General features: G+C 49.5%; 1 protein-coding gene and 4 non-coding genes across 5 annotated transcripts; 2 read left to right on the forward strand and 3 right to left on the reverse strand.

Moving 5' to 3' along the window:
• Positions 1-3,423: 3,423 nt before the first annotated feature.
• On the reverse strand, positions 3,424-3,495 carry TRNAW-CCA (transfer RNA tryptophan (anticodon CCA)). Its single transcript has one exon. It is a non-coding gene; the product is annotated as a tRNA-Trp (tRNA).
• Positions 3,496-3,873: 378 nt separating this feature from the next.
• On the reverse strand, positions 3,874-3,947 carry TRNAI-AAU (transfer RNA isoleucine (anticodon AAU)). Its single transcript has one exon. It is a non-coding gene; the product is annotated as a tRNA-Ile (tRNA).
• Positions 3,948-10,900: 6,953 nt separating this feature from the next.
• On the forward strand, positions 10,901-10,972 carry TRNAW-CCA (transfer RNA tryptophan (anticodon CCA)). Its single transcript has one exon. It is a non-coding gene; the product is annotated as a tRNA-Trp (tRNA).
• Positions 10,973-12,627: 1,655 nt separating this feature from the next.
• Positions 12,628-12,699, forward strand: TRNAW-CCA (transfer RNA tryptophan (anticodon CCA)). Its single transcript has one exon. It is a non-coding gene; the product is annotated as a tRNA-Trp (tRNA).
• A 1,791-nt stretch (positions 12,700-14,490) lies between these two features.
• Positions 14,491-25,834, reverse strand: LOC146073391 (vitelline membrane outer layer protein 1 homolog). The gene is made up of 3 exons (XM_083180569.1): positions 25,505-25,834; positions 23,676-23,788; positions 14,491-14,841 (listed from the first exon to the last, which is right to left on the reverse strand). The coding sequence occupies exons 1-3, from the start codon at positions 25,664-25,666 to the stop codon at positions 14,538-14,540; spliced, it is 579 nt and encodes a 192-aa protein (XP_083036695.1). The 5' UTR covers positions 25,667-25,834; the 3' UTR covers positions 14,491-14,537.
• Positions 25,835-26,906: the final 1,072 nt, after the last annotated feature.

Genomic DNA, 26,906 nt, shown 5'->3' on the forward strand with positions numbered 1-26,906 from the left:
TGTCGCATGCGCGCTTCCTGGGGGGGGGGGGGGCATAGACTGCACAGCACTGGTGGTAATGTGGTAATGTATAAGCGCTGCTAATCTTATTAGCACGTGGAAGCCGCCATGTTTTTCATACACTGAGCGGATCCGGGGCAGTGGGAAGGTGGAGGGGCGGAGCTTACTGCACCAAAGTCAGTTTTTAACTTCGATATGTAAACAAACAATACAATGTGTAATTGCAAATGAACAATTTGTCAGAAGCGGAGAACGGTACCTCATTTATCGATTTTGGTTAAGTATGAACGGAGAAAAAGGGAGCGTCACCAAAAATCACCTTCTAGAAATAATATATATAATAATAATAATGGTCACCCTAACCTAATGTTACAGCGTAGTAGGTCTGCCTGCTGCAAAGAGCAATCAGAGAGTCGTCGTCGTCTGATAAAAATATGAATAATCAGGAAATTCTTCTTACTGACCTGTCTTACTGACATGTAAGTGGAAACTGCTGAGTTTATGCAGAATACAGTCCGAAGTCCGGAGGAGAGGTTGGGTGAGGTAATCTCAGGTGTACTGTAACCCTGTCAGTCCCTGGTCGCTCCTGTTATTCAGAGCACATTTATCACAGAGCGGCAGGTGGACTAAGCCTTGGAGAGTGATCACGCCATTAGAGAGAGATAAAGTATGAGACAACCAGCGGCCATGTTACAGGTTGTGTTTGAAAAATGACAGTTATTGATTGGTACTTTATCACTCCCCAAGGCTTAGTAAATCTGTTCCTATATGTGTATAGTTAGTCTTACATAGCTCATAATCAGCCACAAATTACAGGGTGTGTACTCATGGCCAGGGGGCGTGTACTCATGGCCAGGGGGCGTGTACTCATGGCCAGGGGGCGTGTACTCATGGCCAGGGGGCGTGTACTCATGGCCAGGGGGCGCGTACTCATGGCCAGGGGGCGCGTACTCATAGCCAGGGGGCGTGTACTCATGGCCAGGGGGTGTGTACTCATGGCCAGGGGGCGCGTACTCATGGCCAGGGGGCGTGTACTCATGGCCAGGGGGTGTGTACTCATGGCCAGGGGGCGCGTACTCATAGCCAGGGGGCGTGTACTCATGGCCAGGGGGCGCGTACTCATGGCCAGGGGGCGCGTACTCATAGCCAGGGGGCGTGTACTCATGGCCAGGGGGCGTGTACTCATGGCCAGGGGGCGTGTACTCATGGCCAGGGGGTGTGTACTCATGGCCAGGGGGCGTGTACTCATGGCCAGGGGGTGTGTACTCATGGCCAGGGGGCGCGTACTCATGGCCAGGGGGTGTGTACTCATGGCCAGGGGGTGCGTACTCATGGCCAGGGGGTGTGTACTCATGGCCAGGGGGCGTGTACTCATAGCCAGGGGGTGTGTACTCATGGCCAGGGGGCGTGTACTCATGGCCAGGGCGCGTGTACTCATGGCCAGGGGGTGTGTACTCATGGCCAGGGGGCATGGCCTACAAGACTCCTTTTTCACGGCTGTGGGAGCTGCTGGCCATGCACCCTGGCCATGCACCTCAGTGAATAGACGCTGTTAAATATATAAGCGAAATAAATAAGAAGTAGAATTTGATTGGTTGCTCCGGGCAACATCTCATCTCCAACAATACTCCCATCTTAGTAAATTTACCCCGATCTGTGTCACGTGTCAGTGCTAGGGTTACTACGGGGCAGCGAGGGAGGGCAATTCCGCAGGAGGGTTGTAACCATTCAGCAGATTTTATGCCACACTTATAAAGACTACTGTAAACTAGCCAATGGGATATTAGGGGTGGGCCTAAGAGTGTGTGAGGCATGCTGGTTCCCGGGTGCTGCATGGTGCTTGCTGTATTCAGTGCTGTCGATACCCCAGGGGAACCCTGCAGTGCATATATTACATTTTGTTGTCGCTCAATATAGATCAAAAACCTGGTACATAAAAGTAAAAATATCTGCACCTACATGTCCCTGACTGGAAATTACAAATAATGGAGTCACTACTTTGCCTCAAATTTAAAAAGCACTTTGACCTGTGCGGGGATTGAACCTATGATCCAACTAGTGCGGTAACCACACACTAACCAGCTGAGCTAACAGCACTTGTACTGGAGTCTGCTTTATGTGACAAGGAAGTGATAATGTGCCGCTCTAGCTGTGACATGGGAAGGGGAGGAGGGAACGGGAGGGGGAGTCACGGGGCAGGGGAGGAGGGAACGGGAGGGGAATCAAGGGGCTGGGGAGAAGAATTCATGGGGAGGGGGAGTCACAGGGAAGGGAAGGGGGAGTCACAGGCCCACAGCTTTAGTGAAAGACATAGGCAGCTCAATGGGGAGGTGGAGAAGAAGAGATGCATAACTTTCTGGATACTGAAGAGACCCCATTTTTCGGGTGATTGGGTCGACATGCATTGGGGTTGACACCATTAGGTCAACATGCAGAAAGGTCAACATGTCATTAGGTCGACACGCGTATTAGGTCAACATGGGCAAGGTCGACAGTCAAAATGTCGACATGGGGTTTTTCACTGTTTTTGAGCCGACATGTGCCGACAGGTGTTATTTCATGCCCTACCATCCACTAGGGCGTGGTGGGAGAATAAAATTGTGTGCCCGAAGCATGGCGATCGCAGCGAGGCACCGTGCACGAAGCATGGTGAGCACAGCGAACTACGGGAAGCGAGATGCGGTGCTACGTTTTAGTGTCCTTGTTGAATGTGTCGTCATTCTGGTAAAAAACTGTGAAAAACCCCATGTCGACCTTTTGACTGTTGACCTAAGGCTTATGTCAACCTAATTATTTATTTATTAACAGTTTCTTATATAGCGCAGCATATTCCGTTGCGCTAATGACATGTCGACCTACACCCATGTCGACCTTTCTGCATGTTGACCTAATGGTGTCGACCCAATGCATGTCGAACTAACTGATGGAGTCGTAATGATCCATACCCTTTTTCGGGTAGTACCCCACCACTGGGAAGAGTGGGCACCTCTCCTGCACAATGGAGTGAATGGTACCTGGAATCCGCGGTCCGCACAGAGGGGGCGGGGCCTAGTGACACAATTGTATTGTAATCATGACATTTTAGCCCCGCCCCCATTCTTATATTCATGATTTGTGTCATTTTGTCATTAAGGACGGGGTTTAATGATGCAAATAATCCAGGCCTGCCCCCGTCACCTCCCTTTGGCAAGATTGTGGAGAGTCTGCCCATAGTTTTAAAACGGCAATCACAGGCCGGACCCGGTTGGTGTTGCTTTTTAATTTATTGGGACTTTAAAAATATAGTGAAACTCACAGGCCATTAAATACTATAAAATCCGTGACTGGATTATTTTTAGGTTAATGGGGCTGAGAACGGACAGAATGTGACACAGGTCTCTGTGGGAAGAGACACAGATGACAGATTTAATATTTAAAAAAATATGACCCCGACGTGATTTGAACACGCAACCTTCTGATCTGGAGTCAGACGCGCTACCGTTGCGCCACGAGGTCACCTGTGATGGTAAAGTAAAAGGCTGTCAGTTCAATCCTCACATGGGCCAGCATTTACACAATTTTGGCCAAACGAGCTAAGATCCACACTTGCTCTCCATATTAATTGTAAATGTTATAATAATTATTGTGACTATTAATAAACTTAGTGCATTTGCTTTTTCCTGCAAGACACTACAAGTCTCAGCAGATCCCACATTATAATGTTAAAAATTGTAGTGTCTAGTCCAAGCACCCCTTTGCCTGTATTTATGTATATGATGTATATTATACAGAAATATTTAGATATTTATTTGTCCCTGATTGTTCCTGAGGGTAACACTTTTTTATAATGTGATCTAGTGTAATTACATCCAGAGATGTACACTAAAGAAAATATGGCCAGTACGGGGATCGAACCCGCGACCTTGGCGTTATTAGCACCACGCTCTAACCAACTGAGCTAACCGGCCAATTGTATCTAAGCGCTTCTGGTCCCAATTCACAATGTTTAACTTTAGGTATAATGTCTTCACACCACCTCCTAAGCTAAGCACAAGGAGCTACCAGGAGAATGTATTGGGATCAGGCGATGGGAGCTACCAGGAGGATGTGGTGGGATCAGGCGATGGGAGCTACCAGGAGGATGTGGTGGGATCAGGCGATGTGAGCTACCAGGAGGATGTGGTGGGATCAGGCGATGGGAGCTACCAGGAGGATGTGGTGGGATCAGGCGATGGGAGCTACCAGGAGGATGTGGTGGGATCAGGCGATGGGAGCTACCAGGAGGATGTGGTGGGATCAGGTGATGGGAGCTACCAGGAGGATGTGGTGGGATCAGGCGATGGGAGATACCAGGAGGATGTGGTGGGATCAGGCGATGTGAGCTACCAGGAGGATGTGGTGGGATCAGGTGATGGGAGCTACCAGGAGGATGTGGTGGGATCAGGTGATGGGAGCTACCAGGAGAATTATTTTATTCATTTATTAACAGTTTCTTATATAGTGCAGCAGATTCCGCTGCACTTTACAAACGGAGACAGCAATGCAACAAACTGGGTATTTACAGACAGTCAACAGGTAAGGGGGCCTTCTTGCAAGCTTACAATCTATAGGGAAATAGGCCTTGATACATAAGGATAGATATTGTATTCTTTATTGCATTAGTTCCACCAGAATGCAAAGGTTCCCGGTGTGCTGCAAGATATGGTGACCCAGCAGTTTGGCCAGGGGTCAGGAGTATGGAAAATGTGATAAAGAAAGAGTGGATATGTGTGGCCTGTACAGTAAGGATGTGATTAGATAGGAACGTTATATGAAGGATAAGTGGTTGGTTCCCGAATTTGCTAAGCTGCCTGAAGAGGTGAGGTTTCAGGGAACACTTGTAAGTTTGGAGACTGGAGGAGAGTCTTATTGTGCTTGGGAGGGCATTCCACAGAGTGGGTGCAGCCTGAAGAAAGTCCTGCAGTCGGGAATGGGAGAGAGTAATGAGTGTGGATGAGAGACGCAGATCTTGGGAGGAGCATAGACAGTGGCGTAACTATAGAGGGTGCAGGGGATGCAGCTGCTATGGGGCCCGGGGCTTAGGGGGCCCCATGGCAGCTGCATCCCCTGTACCCTCTATAGTTGCATCCCCTGCACCCCTTTTAATTTTTGTCAGGTAAATGTTGCGCGCCCCGCTCCCCTCCCCCTTACCGAAAGACGGCAGCGCATAGGACTTCAGTCACTGCAGGAGCCAGCGGAGACCAGCCGCTGGGGGATCCGGGGCTAAGGGACCAGCAGCCACTGCGGGAGCCGAGGCACTGAAGATCAGCTATTGCTGGAGCCGCCGCCGAGGCAGAGGAGACCACCCGCTGCAGGAGCCGAGGCACTGAAGACCAGCTATTGCTGGAGCCGCAGCCGAGGCAGAGGAGACCACCCGCTGCGGAAGCCGCCGCTGGGGGAGCTGGGGATGAAGGAAGCGTGCCGCACACTTTAGTTTACAATGGGGACGGGGGGATAGCCACAGCCCAGCAGCTGTCCCTTCCAGTGGTAGGATCCGGCTGCAACCGGGCGGCCCGGCCGTGGCCATCCTGTGTGAATGGACACATTTGTGTCCATTCATAACTACGGTGTGCGGCACGGCTTCCTGGCCGTGCGGGATTTCGCCGTCTGGCAGGAGCCGGAGTGTGTGAAATAACCCTAACAGGTTTTTCCCTCTCACTGACAACAACTCTTTCATGCCCTTTCTCTCCCTTACACAGCAGTGATGTGTACAGAAGCCCATAGGCTTCTATAGCGTAGTTCCCCCCCCCCCTTAGTGCAGTAGAAATTGCGGTGTTTTTACCGCATTTCTACTTTAAACCTGGCCTTTGTCTTTCACGCCCCTCACTGTTTCTTTTGCTATCCCCCCCAACATCCTTGTAGTGATAATGGGGGGCCCCTTTAAATTTTTTGCTATGGGGCCCATAAAGTCCTAGTTACGCCCCTGAGCATAGAGGTCGGGTTGGATGATATTTTGAGATAAGAGAAGATATGTACGTTGGTGTAGTTTGGTTTATGGCTTTGTGTGTAAGTAGAAGAATTTTGTATTGAATACGGTAGAATACAGGTAACCAATGAAGTGACTGACAGAGTAGCTTTGCAGACGATGAACGTCTGGCTAGGAAGATTAGCCTTGCAGCTGCATTCATAATGGACTGTAGTGGTGAGAGTCTGTATTGGGGAAGGCCAATAAGGAAACTATTGCAATAATCAATGCGTGAGATGATGAGAGCATGGATTAGAGTTTTTGCAGTGTCTTGTGTAAGGTAAGGGCGAATTTTTAATGTTTTTTAGGTGCATGTGGCATGATTTCGAGACAGATTGAATGTGGGGAACAAAGGAAAGTTCTGAGTCAAGGATGACACCTAGGCAGCGAGCTTGAGAGGTCGGAGTGATTGTCATCTTCTCAACAGCTATAGAGATATCAGGTTGGTAACTACTATTTATTGGCGGAAATATAATTAATTCTGTTTTAGAAATATAAAGTTTGAGGTGGCGAGATGACATCCAGGATGAAACAGCAGAAAGTCATTCAGAGACACGGCTCAATACAGATGGGGACAGGTCTGGGGAGGATAGGTAGAGCTGAGTATCATCCACATACAGATGGGGACAGGTCCGGGGAGGATAGGTAGAGCTAAGTATCATCTGCATACAGATGGGGACAGGTCCGGGGAGGATAGGTAGAGCTGAGTATCATCCGCATACAGATAGGGACAGGTCCGAGGAGGATAGGTAGAGTTGAGTATCATCCGCATACAGATGGAGACAGGTCCGGGGAGGATAGGTAGAGCTGAGTATCATCCGCATACAGATGGGGACAGGTCCGGGGAGGATAGGTAGAGCTGAGTATCATCTGCATACAGATGGGGACAGGTCCGGGGAGGATAGGTAGAGCTGAGTATCATCTGCATACAGATGATACTGAAATCCAGAGCTGATTAGTTTGCCAAGAGATGAGGTATAGATTGAGAACAACAGAGGACCTAAAACTGAACCCTGAGCTACTCCAACTGACAGAGGTAGCGAAGAGGAGGTAGAGTCAGAGAAACGAACACTAAAGGAGCGGTTAAATAGGTAGGAGGAGAAACAAGAGAGGGCTGTGTCTTAGACCTATGGATTGTAGTGTTTGTATGAGGTGTGTGGGGTCAACAGTGTCAAAATCAGCAGAGAGATCTAGAAGAATTAGTAGTGAATAGTGACTTTTAGACTTAGATCATTGACAACTTTAGTCAGTGCTGTCTCTGTGGAGTATTGGGAACAAAAGCCTGATTGAACCGGGTCCAATAAGTTGTGCGAGTTAAGAAAGTGTGTGAGGTGAGTGTATGCAAGTCTTTCAAGTAGTTTGGAGGTGCATGGAAGTTGAGACATGGGACGGTAGTTTGAGAGAGAGCGTGGGTCAGAATTCTGTTTTTTTTTTTCCGAATTGGAGAAATAACTGTGTGTTTGAACAACAAAGGAAAGACACCAGTAGAGAAAGATAGGTTACAGATTTTAGTTAAGATTGGGATGAGCACAGGAGACAGAGATTTACTTATTTGAGAGGGTATAGGGTCAAGAGGAGAGGTAGTAGAGTGGGAGGCAGAGAAAAGTGCAGATACTTCATCTTCATTTGTGGGATCAAATGAAGCAAATGCTTCAGAGGGCTCAGGTAGGGGATTGAGCATATCACCAACTGAGTTGGAGCATACCAATTCATCTCTGATCTTGTCAATCTTATCCCTGAAGTAGGAAGCAAGATCTTGTGCATGGATAGTGGTTGGTGGCTTGGGTGAGGGAGGGTTGAGAAGGGATTTAAATGTATTAAAAATACGTTTTGGGTTTGAAGCTTGAGCAGAAATTAGAGTTTGAAATGTTTGTTTGGCAGTTTCCAAGGCATAACTATAGTACTGGTAGATATTCTTATATGTGAGGAAATCCATTGGACCAAGATTTACACCATTTATGCTGAACTTTCCTTGAGAGATTTTGTAGGTGTCTTGTTAACTTAGAGTGCCACGGTTGGCGTCTAGGCCTACGTGGAGTGTGGTGGGTAACTGGAGCCACTTCATCCAGGGCTGTTTTGAGGGTTAGGTTTAGGTGTGATACCGCCATCTCAGGAGTAGTGAATGCAGAAATAGGAGCAAGCTGTTGTTGCAGTGAGGAGGAGAGTACTTGAAAATTTATTATAATTAATATTTCTGCGGGCTTGAGGTGGATTAAGGGATTTCTGTGTTTTTGAGTTAGAAGTACTAGAGGAGAGCAGGCAGGTGATAAGGTTGTGATCTGAGAGAGGGAATTGGTGAATTCAGACACTGAGTACAGCTTAGTGAATACCATCAAGGCAGTGGCCCTCCCGATGAGTAGAGGAGTCAGTCCATTGAGAGAGGCCGAGAGAGGAGGTTAGAGAGAGGAGTTTGGAGGCATAAGCAGCAGATTTTGAGCTATCAATAGCAATGTTGAAGTCATCTATGATGATTGTTGAGATGTCAGAAGAAAGGAAGTGAGGGAACCAGGCAGAAAATCTTCCAGAAATCTTGTTGGTTGCCCAGGTGGGCGATAGATAGCTGCAACACTCAGCGAGAAAGTTCAGATAGAATGTACTTCAAATTATGTGAATGTGAGTGATGGAACCTGTGGAAGAACTGTGTATGTGAAGGATTGGGATAGATTCCAACCCCACCTCCCCTGCTGCCACCAGGCCTGGAGGTGTGTGTGAAGTGGAGACCACCGTGTGACACGGCTGCAGGGGAGGCTGTGTCTGATTGTGAGAGCCATGTTTCTGTTAAAGCCAGCAGGTTGAAGTTGTTTTAAATTAAGAGGTATTGGATGGATGATAATTTGTTGCCAAAAAAGCGTGCACATAATGCACATTTTAGTGATTTGGGGGGGGGGGGGGGGGGGGTGGGTGATGGGAGGCATTTGATGTTTATGAGGTTAGCTGGATTACTATGTTCCTGAGAGTTAGGTGTCTGCAAGTGGGGCAAGCAGCTGGGGCCTGGATTAAGTGAAATGTCCCCTGATCCCACCTCACCCTCCTAGTAGCTCCCATCTCCTGGTTGAAACCTCATGCTCCTGATAGCTTCCATCTCCTGGTCCCACCTCATTCTCCGGGTAGCTCCCATCTCTTGATCCCACCTCATTCTCCTGGTAGCTCCCATCTCCTGGTTCTGCCTCTTTCTCCTGGTAGCTCCCATCTCCTAATCCCACCTCACCCTCCTCATGTCTTCCATCTCCTGATTTCACCTTTGTGTTAGATCCCTACTCATGATCCCACCTCATTCTCCTGGTAGCTCCCAACTCCTGAAACCACCTCACCCTCCTAGTAGCTCCCATTGTTGAAACCTCATTCTCATTCTCCTGGTAGCTCCCATTTCCTGATACCAGCTCACCCTTCTGTTAGTTTCCATCTCCTGCTTCCACCTCATTCTCCTGGTAGCTCCCAACTCCTGCTTCAACCTCACCTTCCAGCTAGCTCCCATCTCCTGGTTCCTCCTCTTTCTCCTGGTAGCTTTCATATCCTGGTTCCAACTCACCCTCTTGATATATTCCATCTTCTGATTCCACCATTGTGATATCTCCCATCTCCTGATCCCACCTCACCCTCCCGGTAGCTCACATCTCCTCTCCTGGTTGAAACCTCATTCTCCTGGTAGCTCACATCTCCTGATCCCACCTCACCCTCCTGGTAGCTCCCATTGTTGAAACCTCATTCTCTTGGTAGCTTCCATCTCCTGATCCCACCTCACCCTCCTGGTAGCTTCCATCTCCAGCTCCCACCTTATTCTCCTGGTAGCTCCCAACTCCTGATCCAACCTCACCCTCCAGCTAGCTTCCATCTCCTGGTAGCTCCCATCTCCTGGTCTCCTGGTAAAGGAGTTCAACTGAACTGCCTGAAGCCTACACAGGCTCCTTTCTAAACATTCAACACAGACCTTATTGTTCACTGCACATCAGCTTAGGGAGACCATAGATCCCTTACCAAGGGACCTACGGAGGAAAAAAGGAACCCTACAAAGGGTTGCCTGGACCCCTGTCGGGGATCTCCTAGGCTGACACAGCTCTGAACAAAATTCCCTCAAGCAGGGGACCCCTAAAGAGGTTTACATCAAACACCAATTAATTAAGAACCCCATTTATCACCTGCATTCACCCCATATAATTACAACCAATAAAGAAATTCTTTTATATACTATCCTCTCTCTTATATATTTTTCTGCACACAAGCCAGCAATTCACCACACAAACACAGGCAGCGCTTTAGCCCACCCATAAAATAAACACCTCCTCGTCCCACCTCATTCTCCTGGTAGCTCCCAGCTAGTTGTGCTTAGCTCTTAGGTGGTGTGAAGACTCAGCCTCCTCCATTATACCTAGAGCTAAACATTGTGAATTGGGAACAGAAGTATATTGTGGCATCTAGCCAGTTATCTTAGGTTGCGGGTTTGGTCCCCTTATTGGCCATATTTTCTTAAGTTTATGTCTCTGGATGTAATTACACTATATCACATTATAAAAAAAAAGTGTTACTCTCAGGAACAGTCTGGGACAAATGTACATCTTCATTTATTGTAATAGAAATATTTGGGAGTCTCTACCATCATAGACATCAATAGAGACAAAGGTATCGGGGTGCTACACACTGAAATTTTAAACATTATAATGTTTGATCTGCTGAGACTTGTAGTGCCTTGCTGGAAAAAGCTAATTCACTAAGTTTACTAATAGTCACAATAATTATTATAACATTTACAATTAACATGGAGAGCAAGTGTGGATCTTAGCACATTTGGCCAAAATTGCCCACCCATGCACTCAAACTGTAAAGCAAACAATAAATACAATTAATTGTTTGGCTATGTAAATGCTGGCCCTTGTCAGGATTAAACACACAGCCTTTTACTCTACCATCAATGTGACAGGTGTCCTCGTGGCGCAACGGTAGCGCGTCTGACTCCAGATCAGAAGGTTGCGTGTTCAAATCACGTCGGGGTCAGTGAATGTTTTTTTTAAATATTAAATCTGTCAGCTGTGTCTCTTCCCATAGAGACCTGTGTCACTTGCGGAATGTCACATTCTGTCAGGTCTCAGCCTCATTAACCTAAAAATAATCCAATCATGGATTTTATAATATTTAATGTTCTATGAGCTTCAGTATATTTTTAAAACCCTAATCATTTTAAAAGCAACACCAACCTGGTCCTGCCTATGATTTAAAAATATGGGCAGACTCTCCATAATTTTGCCAAAGTCAGTATCATGCAGGCTAATGCATAAGTCCACATACATGGATTACAGGAGGGCCAATAGTTAAAAATACAGAAGAAGCATGTTTTTCCATCTCCTGGACCCATCTCAACATCCTGGTAGCTCCCATCTCTTGGTCCTTCCTCGCCCTCCTGGTAGCTCCCATCTCCTGGTCCTTCCTCGCCCTCCTGGTAGCTCCCATCTCCTGGTCCTTCCTCGCCCTCCTGGTAGCTCCCATCTCCTGGTCCTTCCTCGCCCTCCTGGTAGCTCCCATATACTGGTCCTTCCTCGCCCTCCTGGTAGCTCCCATCTCCTGGTCCTTCCTCGCCCTCCTGGTAGCTCCCATCTCCTGGTCCTTCCTCGCCCTCCTGGTAGCTCCCATCTCCTGGTCCTTCCTCGCCCTCCTGGTAGCTCCCATCTCCTGGTCCTTACTCGCCCTCCTGGTAGCTCCCATCTCCTGGTCCTTCCTCGCCCTCCTGGTAGCTCCCATCTCCTGGTTCTTCCTCACCCTCCTGGTAGCTCCCATCTCCTAGGCCTTCCTACCCCTCCTGGTAGCTCTCATCTCCTAATCCCACCTCACACTACTGGCAGCTCCCAACTGCTGTTTCAACATCACCCTACTGGTAGCTCCCATCTCCTGGTCCCACCTCACCCTCCTGATATCTTCCATCTCCTGATACCACCATTGCGATAGCTCCCATCTCCAGATCCCACCTCACCCTCCTGATATCTTCCATCTCCTGATACCACCATTGCGATAGCTCCCATCTCCAGATCCCACCTCACCCTCCTGATATCTTCCATCTCCTGATACCACCATTGTGATAGCTTCCATCTCCTGATCCCACTTCACCCTCCTGGTAGCTTCCATTGTTGAAACCTCATTCTCCTGGTAGCTCCCATCTCCTGGTCCCACCTCATCTTCCTAGTAGTTCCTAGCTCCTTAAGTGCAGAGGGGCAGCTGGCTGCTTAGCTCAGGGGGTTCAAACCCCGTACTGGCCATATTTTCTTTAGTGTACATCTCTGGATGTTATTACACTAGATCACATTATAAAAGAAGGGTTGCCCTCAGGAACAATCAGGGACAAATATTTATATTACAATAAATGATGGAGTCTCTGCCATCCTTGACATACAGTAAATACAGACAAAGTGGTGGGGGTGCTTGGACTACACAGATAATGTGGGATCTGCTGAGACTTGTAGTGCCTTGCAGGAAAAAGCAAATGCACTACGTTGACTAATATTCACAATAATTGTTATAACATTTACAATTAACATGGAGAGCAAGTGTGGATCTTAGCTCGTTAAGGCCAAAATTGCCCATCCATGCACTCAAACTGTCAAGCAAACCATAACCTGATTGAACCCACAGCCTTTTACTCTACCATCACCATCACAGGTGACCTCGTGGCGCAACGGTAGCGCGTCTGACTCCAGATCAGAAGGTTGCGTGTTCAAATCACGTCGGGGTCAGTGAATGTTTTTTTTTAAATATTACATCTGTCAGCTGTATCTCTTCCCACGGAGACCTGTGTCACATTCTGTCCGGTCTCAGCCTCATTAACTTAAGAAGAATCCAGTCCATGGATTTTTTAGTATTTCATGGCCTATGAGTTTCACTATATTTTTACAGCCCCCAAAATTTAAAAAAACAACACACTTCCTCGCCTTCCTGGTAGTTCCCATCTCCTGGGCCTTCCTCCCCCTCATGATAGCTCTCATCTACTGATCCCAACTCACCCTACTGGCAGCTCCCATCTGCTGATTCAACATACCCCTCCTGGTAGCTCCCATCTCCTGGTCCACTATCTCCCTTCTTTCCACAGTTACCCCAAATAGATTCTACAGGACAAGGGGACCGATCCTTTTAGTGTAGGTGAGTATAGTCTGCGTGGGCTATGTGTTTAGTAAACTTTTACTGTTTAATGTGTCTGTGTATTTTTTCACTATTTGTACTGTTTTGGAACTACAAGTCCCAGCGGGCCCTTTAATGCCTTGCGTGCTGGGACTTGTGGTTCTACAGCCTGGGTAGGAAAATTCTGGAGAGGGGACCTCTTCATAAGCGGGTGGGGTGGTCCCCACTTCCCCAGGATCCTTGCCCATGCTGAGCGGTCAGGGGGTGAATGCTTTGGTCGGGGGGACCATTACCCTGCTGACTGGTTGGGCCCAGTGCTGGTTTTTGAAATGCGGGGGACCCCTATTTCTTTGTCCCCCATATTTTGGCATCCAGGATTGGCCCTTGAGCCTGGTGCTGGGTTTAAGAAATCCAGGGGACCCCTATTTGGTTTGCCCTGTGTTTTTTAAACCAGGATCGGCTCTTCTCGGGAAGGGGGACCCCATGCAGGTTTTTTAAATTCATTTGAACTTTTACACATTTTTTAAGACAGAACCATGCACAGAGCTCAATGATCTTATGGTTCTGTCAAATTCACCAGCCAGAACCTGGTCTAGTTTTTCAGGGTTTTTGGTAACGTTTACCAAAAATCGCACCCTATTAAATTTGCGAGTTGTATACTTTAGAATAGGAAAATATCTGATTGCAATTGAAGTGTGAGAAAAAAATCGACAGGTCAAAATGTGAGATTTTTGCGGCAAATTTTTTTTATAGCAATTTGCACCCTATTAAATGTGCGATTTTCGGAAAATGTGCAAATTTGGCCGTGTGCCATGCATGAAGTTCGGCATGACTAAATGTCGATATGCAAGAAGGTCAACACGGGTTAGGTCAAAAGGGTCACTAGATCGACACAAGCATTAGGTCGACACGGGGAATGTTGACATTCAAATGGTCGACATGGGGTTTTCCCCAATTTTTTGGGAACCGACATGTGCCAACAGGCGGTATTTCATGCCCTACCATCCACTAGGGCGTGGTGGGAGAATAAAATAGTATGCCGAGCGCAGCCAGGCACCGAGCCCGAAGGGATGCAAGCGGATGCGGTGCTACATTCCAGTGTCCAGATGTGTGGGATGCCCAGAAGCTTGCACAGCCTAGCGATAATCCGCACAGCAGCTGTCAGGACTGAATCGGGCTCATTAAATCATAGTCACTATAATTGGCTGCTTTATTTCATATACATTTATAGCACAAGCTGCTGGTATAGTTTATATGGGATAATAAGGTAAGATATACAGATGTCTCCTCATACACGGTGGCTTCCGTCAGCCCCTCTCGCCGCGTGCCAGGTGCCTGAGCCTGACTCCGTACACGACGGACTGCGCTACAGCACACTGCGTACCTGCACTGCAGCCCGGCCGAGGTCTGAATCAGGCCGAGGCGTATGAGGACACATCTGTAAATCTTTCCTGGGCTAATTCTGGCTGCACGCACACTGGAGGTCATTGAGGGCGGTGTCATCAACCCAACGCCCCTGCGGCCGCTGCACCCGGGTCCTGAGGCTGGATATTCCCTTGGAGCAGTCCGGACTCCATCTTCCATACTCTCCCCAGGTGTGGCCATATCCTTCCAGGACTGCGGAGTCCGAGCACATGAACATGACGTTGTTGGCTGCCGTGTTGTCGGAGAATAACTGGTGCGAGTACGGCTCCACCCTCAGCCTGAAGCTGACCAGATAGCCCACGGGACACCATACAGGGGGTCCCCAATTGCCCCATCTGCGGAGAAGAACATGGTTTAGTGCATCGCCATGCCAACGTTACCAATTGTCCACACGGATCATAGAGCATAGAGACCAACAAAAGGAAAAAAACGTGAAAAATTTATGTTGACTTTTTTAACTGTTGACATGTCGACCTTTGGCTTGTGTTGATATTTTGTCTAGTGCATGTCGAGCTTTGTATATGTTGACCTAGTGCATGTCAAACATGATGTCAACCTATTGACTGTCTACACTTTTGACCTATCGTCTGCACACCGTCATACTCTTGGGGATAGCTCCCGCTACGTGGCCCTTGTTGGAGTTGGGGTAGGTTGTGGGGTCAGTGCCATGCGGCTGTGTGCGCCCCCAGACTATCGGTCTATACAAATAAAAGTAACTAAGGTGCTAATTACACCTGTGCTCAAGTATGGTTATTTTTATAACCGGAACTGAGCGCCTTGGTTGGAAACCCTTGCGCCATGCTCGTCTAGGACATGGGTCATGGGGGTCAACACAATTCATGCCGACCGTCAGTAGGTCGTTCGCTATTGGTTAACACATGAAAAAGGTTGACATGGTGAAAAGGTTGACACAGGCAAAATGTTGACATGAAAAACAGTCGAAACGCAAATGTCGACATGAGTCGATATAGGTGAACATGGCCACCGTGCTGCACCCCCTCGCATGGCTCGTCGTCATTGCCTCGCTGCACACTATTATGTTCCCCATCCGCTGGGATGGTATATTGTGAACAAGTCCTTTTTTTTTTTTTTTTAAATCATGAAGATATCATGTCAACCTTTTTCAGGTTATTTTTTTCCATGTTGACCTTTGCCCATGTCGACATTTTTCATGTGTCGACCCTTTGCCTGTCGACCAATAGAGATCGATCTTTTGACCTAGGTACCTAATGACCTTACCCCCACCTAAGAATGTCTAGTACCGTACCAGTATTGCATTATCAGATGGCCACCAGCAGGGGTCGCTCTTATCCCAGGATTATGTCTGTCAGGCTGCTCCTGGGATACTAGTACTGTACCAGTATTGCATTATCAGATGGCCACCAGCAGGGGTCGCTCTTATCCCAGGATTATGTCCGTCAGGCTGCTCCTGGGATACTAGTACCGTACCAGTATTGCTTTATCAGATGGCTACCAGCAGGGGTCGCTCTTATCCCAGGATTATGTCTGTCAGGCTGCTCCTGGGATACTAGTACTGTACCAGTATTGCCTTATCAGATGGCCACCAGCAGGGGTCGCTCTTAACCCAGGATTATGTCTGTCAGGCTGCTCCTGGGATACTAGTACCATACCAGTATTGCCTTATCAGATGGCCACCAGCAGGGGTCGCTCTTATCCCAGGATTATGTCTGTCAGGCTGCTCCTGGGATACTAGTACTGTACCAGTATTGCATTATCAGATGGCCACCAGCAGGGGTCGCTCTTATCCCAGGATTATGTCCGTCAGGCTGCTCCTGGGATACTAGTACCGTACCAGTATTGCTTTATCAGATGGCTACCAGCAGGGGTCGCTCTTATCCCAGGATTATGTCTGTCAGGCTGCTCCTGGGATACTAGTACTGTACCAGTATTGCCTTATCAGATGGCCACCAGCAGGGGTCGCTCTTAACCCAGGATTATGTCTGTCAGGCTGCTCCTGGGATACTAGTACCATACCAGTATTGCCTTATCAGATGGCCACCAGCAGGGGTCGCTCTTATCCCAGGATTATGTCTGTCAGGCTGCTCCTGGGATACTAGTACTGTACCAGTATCGCCTTATCAGATGGCTACCAGCAGGGGTTGCTCTTATCCCAGGATTATGTCTGTCAGGCTGCTCCTGGGATACTAGTACCGTACCAGTATTGCTTTATCAGATGGCTACCAGCAGGGGTCGCTCTTATCCCAGGATTATGTCTGTCAGGCTGCTCCTGGGATACTAGTACCGTACCAGTATCGCCTTATCAGATGGCTACCAGCAGGGGTCGCTCTTATCCCAGGATTATGTCTGTCAGGCTGCTCCTGGGATACTAGTACTGTACCAGTATCGCCTTATCAGATGGCCACCAGCAGGGGTCGCTCTTATCCCAGGATTATGTCTGTCAGACTGCTCCTGGGATACTAGTACCGAACCAGTATTGCCTTATCAGATGGCTACCAGCAGGGGTCGCTCTTATCCCAGGATTATGTCTGTCAGGCTGCTCCTGGGATACTAGTACTGTACCAGTATCGCCTTATCAGATGGCTACCAGCAGGGGTCGCTCTTATCCCAGGATTATGTCTGTCAGGCTGCTCCTGGGATACTAGTACTGTACCAGTATTGCCTTATCAGATGGCCACCAGCAGGGGTCGCTCTTAACCCAGGATTATGTCTGTCAGGCTGCTCCTGGGATACTAGTACCGTACCAGTATTGCCTTATCAGATGGCCACCAGCAGGGGTCGCTCTTATCCCAGGATTATGTCCGTCAGACTGCTCCTGGGATACTAGTACCGTACCAGTATCGCCTTATCAGATGGCCACCAGCAGGGGTCGCTCTTAACCCAAGATTATGTCTGTCAGGCTGCTCCTGAGATACTAGTACTGTACCAGTATCGCCTTATCAGATGGCCACCAGCAGGGGTCGCTCTTATCCCAGGATTATGTCTGTCAGGCTGCTCCTGGGATACTAGTACCGTACCAGTATTGCCTTATCAGATGGCCACCAGCAGGGGTCGCTCTTATCCCAGGATTATGTCTGTCAGGCTGCTCCTGGGATACTAGTACTGTACCAGTATCGCCTTATCAGATGGCCACCAGCAGGGGTCGCTCTTATCCCAGGATTATGTCTGTCAGGCTGCTCCTGGGATACTAGTACTGTACCAGTATTGCCTTATCAGATGGCCACCAGCAGGGGTCGCTCTTATCCCAGGATTATGTCTGTCAGGCTGCTCCTGGGATACTAGTACTGTACCAGTATCGCCTTATCAGATGGCCACCAGCAGGGGTCGCTCTTATCCCAGGATTATGTCTGTCAGGCTGCTCCTGGGATACTAGTACCGTACCAGTATCGCCTTATCAGATGGCCACCAGCAGGGGTCGCTCTTATCCCAGGATTATGTCTGTCAGGCTGCTCCTGGGATACTAGTACTGTACCAGTATCGCCTTATCAGATGGCCTCCAGCAGGGGTCGCTCTTATCCCAGGATTATGTCTGTCAGGCTGCTCCTGGGATACTAGTACTGTACCAGTATCGCCTTATCAGATGGCCACCAGCAGGGGTCGCTCTTATCCCAGGATTATGTCTGTCAGGCTGCTCCTGAGATACTAGTACCGTACCAGTATCGCCTTATCAGATGGCCACCAGCAGGGGTCGCTCTTATCCCAGGATTATGTCTGTCAGGCTGCTCCTGGGATACTAGTACCGTACCAGTATCGCCTTATCAGATGGCCACCAGCAGGGGTCGCTCTTATCCCAGGATTATGTTTGTCAGGCTGCTCCTGGGATACTAGTACCGTACCAGTATCGCCTTATCAGATGGCCACCAGCAGGGTTCGCTCTTATCCCAGGATTATGTCTGTCAGGCTGCTCCTGGGATACTAGTACCGTACCAGTATTGCCTTATCAGATGGCCACCAGCAGGGGTCGCTCTTATCCCAGGATTATGTCTGTCAGGCTGCTCCTGGGATACTAGTACCGTACCAGTATCGCCTTATCAGATGGCCACCAGCAGGGGTCGCTCTTATCCCAGGATTATGTCCGTCAGGCTGCTCCTGGGATACTAGTACCGTACCAGTATCGCCTTATCAGATGGCCTCCAGCAGGGGTCGCTCTTATCCCAGGATTATGTCTGTCAGGCTGCTCCTGGGATACTAGTACCGTACCAGTATCACCTTATCAGATGGCTACCAGCAGGGTCGCTCTTATCCCAGGATTATGTCCGTCAGGCTGCTCCTGGGATACTAGTACCGTACCAGTATTGCTTTATCAGATGGCTACCAGCAGGGGTCGCTCTTATCCCAGGATTATGTCCGTCAGGCTGCTCCTGGGATACTAGTACCGTACCAGTATTGCTTTATCAGATGGCCACCAGCAGGGGTCGCTCTTATCCCAGGATTATGTCTGTCAGGCTGCTCCTGGGATACTAGTACCGTACCAGTATTGCCTTATCAGATGGCCACCAGCAGGGGTCGCTCTTATCCCAGGATTATGTCCGTCAGACTGCTCCTGGGATACTAGTACCGTACCAGTATCGCCTTATCAGATGGCCACCAGCAGGGGTCGCTCTTATCCCAGGATTATGTCTGTCAGGCTGCTCCTGGGATACTAGTACCGTACCAGTATCGCCTTATCAGATGGCCACCAGCAGGGTTCGCTCTTATCCCAGGATTATGTCTGTCAGGCTGCTCCTGGGATACTAGTACCGTACCAGTATTGCCTTATCAGATGGCCACCAGCAGGGGTCGCTCTTATCCCAGGATTATGTCTGTCAGGCTGCTCCTGGGATACTAGTACCGTACCAGTATCGCCTTATCAGATGGCCACCAGCAGGGGTCGCTCTTATCCCAGGATTATGTCCGTCAGGCTGCTCCTGGGATACTAGTACCGTACCAGTATCGCCTTATCAGATGGCTACCAGCAGGGTCGCTCTTATCCCAGGATTATGTCCGTCAGGCTGCTCCTGGGATACTAGTACCGTACCAGTATCGCTTTATCAGATGGCTACCAGCAGGGGTCGCTCTTATCCCAGGATTATGTCCGTCAGGCTGCTCCTGGGATACTAGTACCGTACCAGTATTGCTTTATCAGATGGCCACCAGCAGGGGTCGCTCTTATCCCAGGATTATGTCTGTCAGGCTGCTCCTGGGATACTAGTACCGTACCAGTATTGCCTTATCAGATGGCCACCAGCAGGGGTCGCTCTTATCCCAGGATTATGTCTGTCAGGCTGCTCCTGGGATACTAGTACCGTACCAGTATTGCTTTATCAGATGGCTACCAGCAGGGGTCGCTCTTATCCCAGGATTATGTCTGTCAGGCTGCTCCTGGGATACTAGTACCGTACCAGTATTGCTTTATCAGATGGCTACCAGCAGGGGTCGCTCTTATCCCAGGATTATGTCTGTCAGGCTGCTCCTGGGATACTAGTACCGTACCAGTATTGCCTTATCAGATGGCCACCAGCAGGGGTCGCCCTTATCCCAGGATTATGTCTGTCAGGCTGCTCCTGGGATACTAGTACTGTACCAGTATTGCCTTATCAGATGGCTACCAGCAGGGGTCGCTCTTATCCCAGGATTATGTCTGTCAGGCTGCTCCTGGGATACTAGTACCGTACCAGTATTGCTTTATCAGATGGCCTCCAGCAGGGGTCGCTCTTATCCCAGGATTATGTCTGTCAGGCTGCTCCTGGGATACTAGTACCGTACCAGTATTACCTTATCAGATGGCCACCAGCAGGGGTCGCTCTTATCCCAGGATTATGTCTGTCAGGCTGCTCCTGGGATACTAGTACCGTACCAGTATTGCTTTATCAGATGGCTACCAGCAGGGGTCGCTCTTATCCCAGGATTATGTCTGTCAGGCTGCTCCTGGGATACTAGTACCGTACCAGTATCGCCTTATCAGATGGCCACCAGCAGGGGTCGCTCTAATCCCAGGATTATGTCTGTCAGGCTGCTCCTGGGATACTAGTACCGTACCAGTATCGCCTTATCAGATGGCTACCAGCAGGGGTCGCTCTTATCCCAGGATTATGTCTGTCAGGCTGCTCCTGGGATACTAGTACCGTACCAGTATCGCCTTATCAGATGGCTACCAGCAGGGGTCGCTCTTATCCCAGGATTATGTCTGTCAGGCTGCTCCTGGGATACTAGTACCGTACCAGTATCGCCTTATCAGATGGCTACCAGCAGGGGTCGCTCTTATCCCAGGATTATGTCTGTCAGGCTGCTCCTGGGATACTAGTACCGTACCAGTATCGCCTTATCAGATGGCCACCAGCAGGGGTCGCTCTTATCCCAGGATTATGTATGTCAGGCTGCTCCTGGGATACTAGTACCGTACCAGTATCGCCTTATCAGATGGCCACCAGCAGGGGTCGCTCTTATCCCAGGATTATGTCTGTCAGGCTGCTCCTGGGATACTAGAACCGTACCAGTATCGCCTTATCAGATGGCCACCAGCAGGGGTCGCTCTTATCCCAGGATTATGTCCGTCAGGCTGCTCCTGGGATACTAGTACCGTACCAGTATCGCCTTATCAGATGGCCACCAGCAGGGGTCGCTCTTATCCCAGGATTATGTCCGTCAGGCTGCTCCTGGGATACTAGTACCGTACCAGTATCGCCTTATCAGATGGCCACCAGCAGGGGTCGCTCTTATCCCAGGATTATGTCCGTCAGGCTGCTCCTGGGATACTAGTACCGTATCAGTATCGCCTTATCAGATGGCTACCAGCAGGGGTCGCTCTTATCCCAGGATTATGTCTGTCAGGCTGCTCCTGGGATACTAGTACCGTACCAGTATCGCCTTATCAGATGGCCACCAGCAGGGGTCGCTCTTATCCCAGGATTATGTCTGTCAGGCTGCTCCTGGGATACTAGTACTGTACCAGTATTGCCTTATCAGATGGCCACCAGCAGGGGTCGCTCTTATCCCAGGATTATGTCTGTCAGACTGCTCCTGGGATACTAGTACCGTACCAGTATCGCTTTATCAGATGGCTACCAGCAGGGGTCGCTCTTATCCCAGGATTATGTCCGTCAGGCTGCTCCTGGGATACTAGTACTGTACCAGTATTGCCTTATCAGATGGCCACCAGCAGGGGTCGCTCTTATCCCAGGATTATGTCTGTCAGACTGCTCCTGGGATACTAGTACCGTACCAGTATTGCCTTATCAGATGGCCACCAGCAGGGGTCGCTCTTATCCCAGGATTATGTCTGTCAGGCTGCTTCTGGGATACTAGTACTGTACCGGTATTGCCTTATCAGATGGCCACCAGCAGGGGTCGCTCTTATCCCAGAATTATGTCTGTCAGGCTGCTCCTGGGATGCTAGTACCGTACCAGTATCGCCTTATCAGATGGCTACCAGCAGGGGTCGCTCTTATCCCAGGATTATGTCCGTCAGGCTGCTCCTGGGATACTAGTACCGTACCAGTATCGCCTTATCAGATGGCTACCAGCAGGGGTCGCTCTTATCCCAGGATTATGTCTGTCAGGCTGCTCCTGGGATACTAGTACCGTACCAGTATCGCCTTATCAGATGGCTACCAGCAGGGGTCGCTCTTATCCCAGGATTATGTCCGTCAGGCTGCTCCTGGGATACTAGTACCGTACCAGTATCGCCTTATCAGATGGCTACCAGCAGGGGTCGCTCTTATCCCAGGATTATGTCCGTCAGGCTGCTCCTGGGATACTAGTACTGTACCAGTATCGCCTTATCAGATGGCTACCAGCAGGGGTCGCTCTTATCCCAGGATTATGTCCGTCAGGCTGCTCCTGGGATACTAGTACCGTACCAGTATCGCCTTATCAGATGGCCACCAGCAGGGGTCGCTCTTATCCCAGGATTATGTCTGTCAGGCTGCTCCTGGGATACTAGTACCGTACCAGTATTGCTTTATCAGATGGCCACCAGCAGGGGTCGCTCTTATCCCAGGATTATGTCTGTCAGGCTGCTCCTGGGATACTAGTACCGTACCAGTATTGCTTTATCAGATGGCCACCAGCAGGGGTCGCTCTTATCCCAGGATTATGTCTGTCAGGCTGCTCCTGGGATACTAGTACCGTACCAGTATTGCTTTATCAGATGGCCACCAGCAGGGGTCGCTCTTATCCCAGGATTATGTCTGTCAGGCTGCTCCTGGGATACTAGTACCGTACCAGTATTGCCTTATCAGATGGCTACCAGCAGGGGTCGCTCTTATCCCAGGATTATGTCTGTCAGGCTGCTCCTGGGATACTAGTACCGTACCAGTATCGCCTTATCAGATGGCCACCAGCAGGGGTCGCTCTTATCCCAGGATTATGTCTGTCAGGCTGCTCCTGGGATACTAGTACCGTACCAGTATTGCCTTATCAGATGGCTACCAGCAGTGGTCGCTCTTATCCCAGGATTATGTCTCTCAGGCTGCTCCTGGGATACTAGTACTGTACCAGTATTGCCTTATCAGATGGCCACCAGCAGGGGTCGCTCTTATCCCAGGATTATGTCTGTCAGGCTGCTCCTGGGATACTAGTACCGTACCAGTATTGCTTTATCAGATGGCCACCAGCAGGGGTCGCTCTTATCCCAGGATTACGTCTGTCAGACTGCTCCTGGGATACTAGTACTGTACCAGTATTGCTTTATCAGATGGCGACCAGCAGGGGTCGCTCTTATCCCAGGATTATGTCTGTCAGGCTGCTCCTGGGATACTAGTACCGTACCAGTATCGCCTTATCAGATGGCTACCAGCAGGGGTCGCTCTTATCCCAGGATTATGTCTGTCAGGCTGCTCCTGGGATACTAGTACTGTACCAGTATTACCTTATCAGATGGCGACCAGCAGGGGTCGCTCTTATCCCAGGATTATGTCTGTCAGGCTGCTCCTGGGATACTAGTACTGTACCAGTATTGCCTTATCAGATGGCTACCAGCAGGGGTCGCTCTTATCCCAGGATTATGTCTGTCAGGATACTTTTACATTTAATGGGGTTATTGCCCATCCCTTAACTAAATGAAGTGCCAGATCCCGGGGACATGGCCCTTGGCGATAGGTGTTACTCCCCTGGCAATGAGCATGTATTTATAGGTGGAGATTCGCCGCGCACAGACCCGAGAAAGAAGTGACAGGCAATCATGCATTACATTACATACGTGACAACTCACTTTCCGACAGAAGAGGTTATAATCCCGGTGATTCCATCAGAGTAGGGTTTGGTACAATACATCCTGATACCGTTCAGGGCTGTGTCATCTAAGATATGTTGATTTGGCTCTGTCTAAACAAACACACAGCTGTTATTAGGCAGTAGTGACACGCTGCAGAGGGTATACACTATATGTGCATTTATTGTGTTCACACTGATAAAATGTCAACATGATTGGAATATAGACAAAGTGTTGATAGTTTTCTAGAGGTGACTTGTCCAGTCAGGTGGTTCTGGCGGCACCAGTGGTGCCTTCCAGGTACACCGGTCAGCTGACGAGTACTTCTCCCCGACCCTCCCTCTGCTGCCTAACCATAACCCTCCCCCTAGTGCCTAACCTTACCCCTCCCTCTGCTGCCTAACCATAACCCTCCCCCTAGTGCTTAACCTTACCCCTCCCTCTGCTGCCTAACCATAACCCCTCCCCCTAGTGTCTAACTTTACCCCTCCCTCTGCTGCCAAACCATAACCCTCCCCCTAGTGCCTAACGTTACCCCTCCCTCTGCTGCCTAACCATAACCCTACCCCTAGAGACTAACCTTACCCCTCCCTCTGCTGCCTAACCATAACCCTACCCCTAGTCCCTAAACATAACCCACCCTCTGCTGCGTAACCATAACCCTCCCCCTAGTGCCCAACTTTACCCTCCCTCTGCTGCCAAACCATAACCCTACCTGTAGTGCCTAACCTTACCCCTCACTCTGCTGCTAAACCCTACCCCTAGTACCTAACCTTACCCCTCCCTCTGCTGCCTAACCATAACCCTACCCCTAGTGCCCAACCTTACCCTACCCTCTGCTGCCTAACCATAACCCTCCCCTAGTGCCTAACCTTACCCTACCCTCTGCTACCAAACCATAACCCTACCCATAGTGCCTAACCATAACCCTCCCCTAGTGCACAACCTTACCCTACCCTCTACTGCCAAACCATAACACTACTTGTAGTGCCCAACCTTACCCTCCCCTCTGCTGCCTAACCATAACCCTACCCCTAGTGCCTAACCTTACCCTCTGCTACCAAACCATAACCCTCCCCTAGTGCCTAACCTTACCCTACCCTCTGCTACCAAACCATAACCCTACCCATAGTGCTTAACCATAACCCTCCCCTAGTGCACAACCTTACCCTACCCTCTACTGCCAAACCATAACACTACTCGTAGTGCCTAACCTTACCCCTCCCTCTGCTGCCTAACCATAACCTCCCCTAGTGCCCAAACTTACCCTACCCTCTATTGCCAAACCATAACATTACCCATAGTGCCTAACCTTACCCCTCCCTCTGCTGCCTAACCATAACCCTCCTCCTAATGCCTAACCTTACCCCTCCCTCTGCTGCCTAACCATAACCCTACCCCTAGTGCCTAACCTTAGCCCTCCCTCTGCTGCCTAACCATAACCCTACCCTAGTGCCTTACCTTACCCCTACCTCTGCTGCCTAACCATAACCCTACCCTGGTGCCTAACCTTACCCCTCACTCTGCTGCCTAACCATAACCCTACTGCCTAGTACCTAACCTTACCCCTCCCTCTGCTGCCTAACCATAACCCTACCCCTAGTGCCCCACCTTACCCCTCCCTCTGCTGCCTAACCATAACCCTCTCCTAGTGTCCAACCTTACCCTACCCTCTACTGCCAAACCATAACACTACTCATAGTGCTTAACCTTACCCCTCACTCTGCTGCCTAACCATAACCCTACTGCCTAGTGCCTAACCTTACCCTACCCTCTGCTGTATGAGATCTATATGACAACCATATGGACCCCTGCCACACTATACTCACCTTGGTGCTGAAGCCACGCACCACGTTTCCATCTGGGCATCTCTCCCACTCTCCCCAGTCACCGAGCCGACCCCCGTTTGGCACCAGGATAACTGTCCCACTAATCAGTGAGGCCTTGTGTAGAAGGGTGAAGACGAACACCACAGACCGGCACAACCTCATGTCTCCAGCCGTAAGGGAAGAAACCCTGATGTTTGCAGTGGGGCAGGGTTATAATAAGTGAAATGCAGCATTTTGGCCCATAATCAAATAATACAGGTTTGTTAATTGGGCGAGAGGAAGGACGGCTGAGGATTGGCTGAGAGGAAGTAGAGATGCAGAACCTGTTTGATGAGTTGGAAGTAAAAGCGTGTATTGTCTCTGCAGTCCCGGTGATTTCCCGGTGTCTAAGCTGCTAATGTGAGACTGTGTATCCAACATTGGCCTCTCTTGTATCCTGCAGAGGTCACGGGAAGAAGACAGACACCTAGGGCCTTATTCTGGTCAATGCGTAAATTTCCGAATTCTTTCGGATGGCGTTTTTGAGCCATCTGCGCATACATGGGCATGTGCCACGCACGGTCTCCATACTCGTTCTCACTAATACCGTACAGAAATGTGCACCGCATTCACTCGGGAAATATGGGCGTCATTCGGAAGTACACAGGGGCGTAGTTTCAAAGTGGGCTAAACTGGGCGTAAACATGGGCGTACACGAGGGAGTGCACTAATTCTGGTAGGCGTGCATTCGGACAGAACACCGACTGCAAACGAACCAACAGCCAGCAAATATGCGGTCTTCATAAGCATGTTTCACTTTGCGGACACCACTCGGTCATGCGCTAGGCATTCGGAACGCCCAATTAGTACGGCCGCACCTGAACCACAGTCAGCTGAACACAATACAATCCTCTACTCATTACTCATTAATTACACTCTTTTCATTGCTTCAATTGGAACCATTGCAGCCTAAATGGACCATTACTAAACACACAAATATATGCTGAAAGCACGGCTGCATTTTTTACACACATTTACACTGCAATTGATGACCAATAAAAACAATCCCTTTTTAATGAGGTAGCCTAATTGCATAAGTGTGTCATGTGTGTGATGTATGAGTTCCGATGATAGTAGTATGTTTTGCGGAAATACACCGCATCGGTGCGTACGGCAGGTTCCCGTCCGTTCTGACGCTGTAAGACCGTGTCCACCGCACACGCAAGGTTTGGATGTCATCCGTAAACATGCCCTCTTCTTAAAGAGTGAGTCCGTCCGAATGCGGAGCACCGGTGGGCGTTTCTTCGTACGATGTCCGCACAGCGTGGCGTGCGGTCCGCTCCGAAAGAATTCGGAAATTTACGCACCAACCAGAATAACCTCCCTAATGCTTCTGCTAATTGTGAAGAAGTCCTGTAGGTAA

This window comes from Crinia signifera, chromosome 4 (genome assembly GCF_055691185.1).
Source record: "Crinia signifera chromosome 4, ASM5569118v1, whole genome shotgun sequence".
Lineage (NCBI taxonomy): Eukaryota > Metazoa > Chordata > Amphibia > Anura > Myobatrachidae > Crinia > Crinia signifera.

Coding starts and splice junctions, on each gene's coding strand:
- LOC146073391 (XM_083180569.1), bottom strand. CDS start 25,666: ATGAGGTTGTGCCGGTCTGTGGTGTTCGTCTTCACCCTTCTACACAAG. Junction 23,789..25,504: donor TGCGTGGCTTCAGCACCAAG/GTGAGTATAGTG, acceptor GTGTTTGTTTAG/ACAGAGCCAAATCAACATAT. Junction 14,842..23,675: donor ATAACCTCTTCTGTCGGAAA/GTGAGTTGTCAC, acceptor TCTTCTCCGCAG/ATGGGGCAATTGGGGACCCC.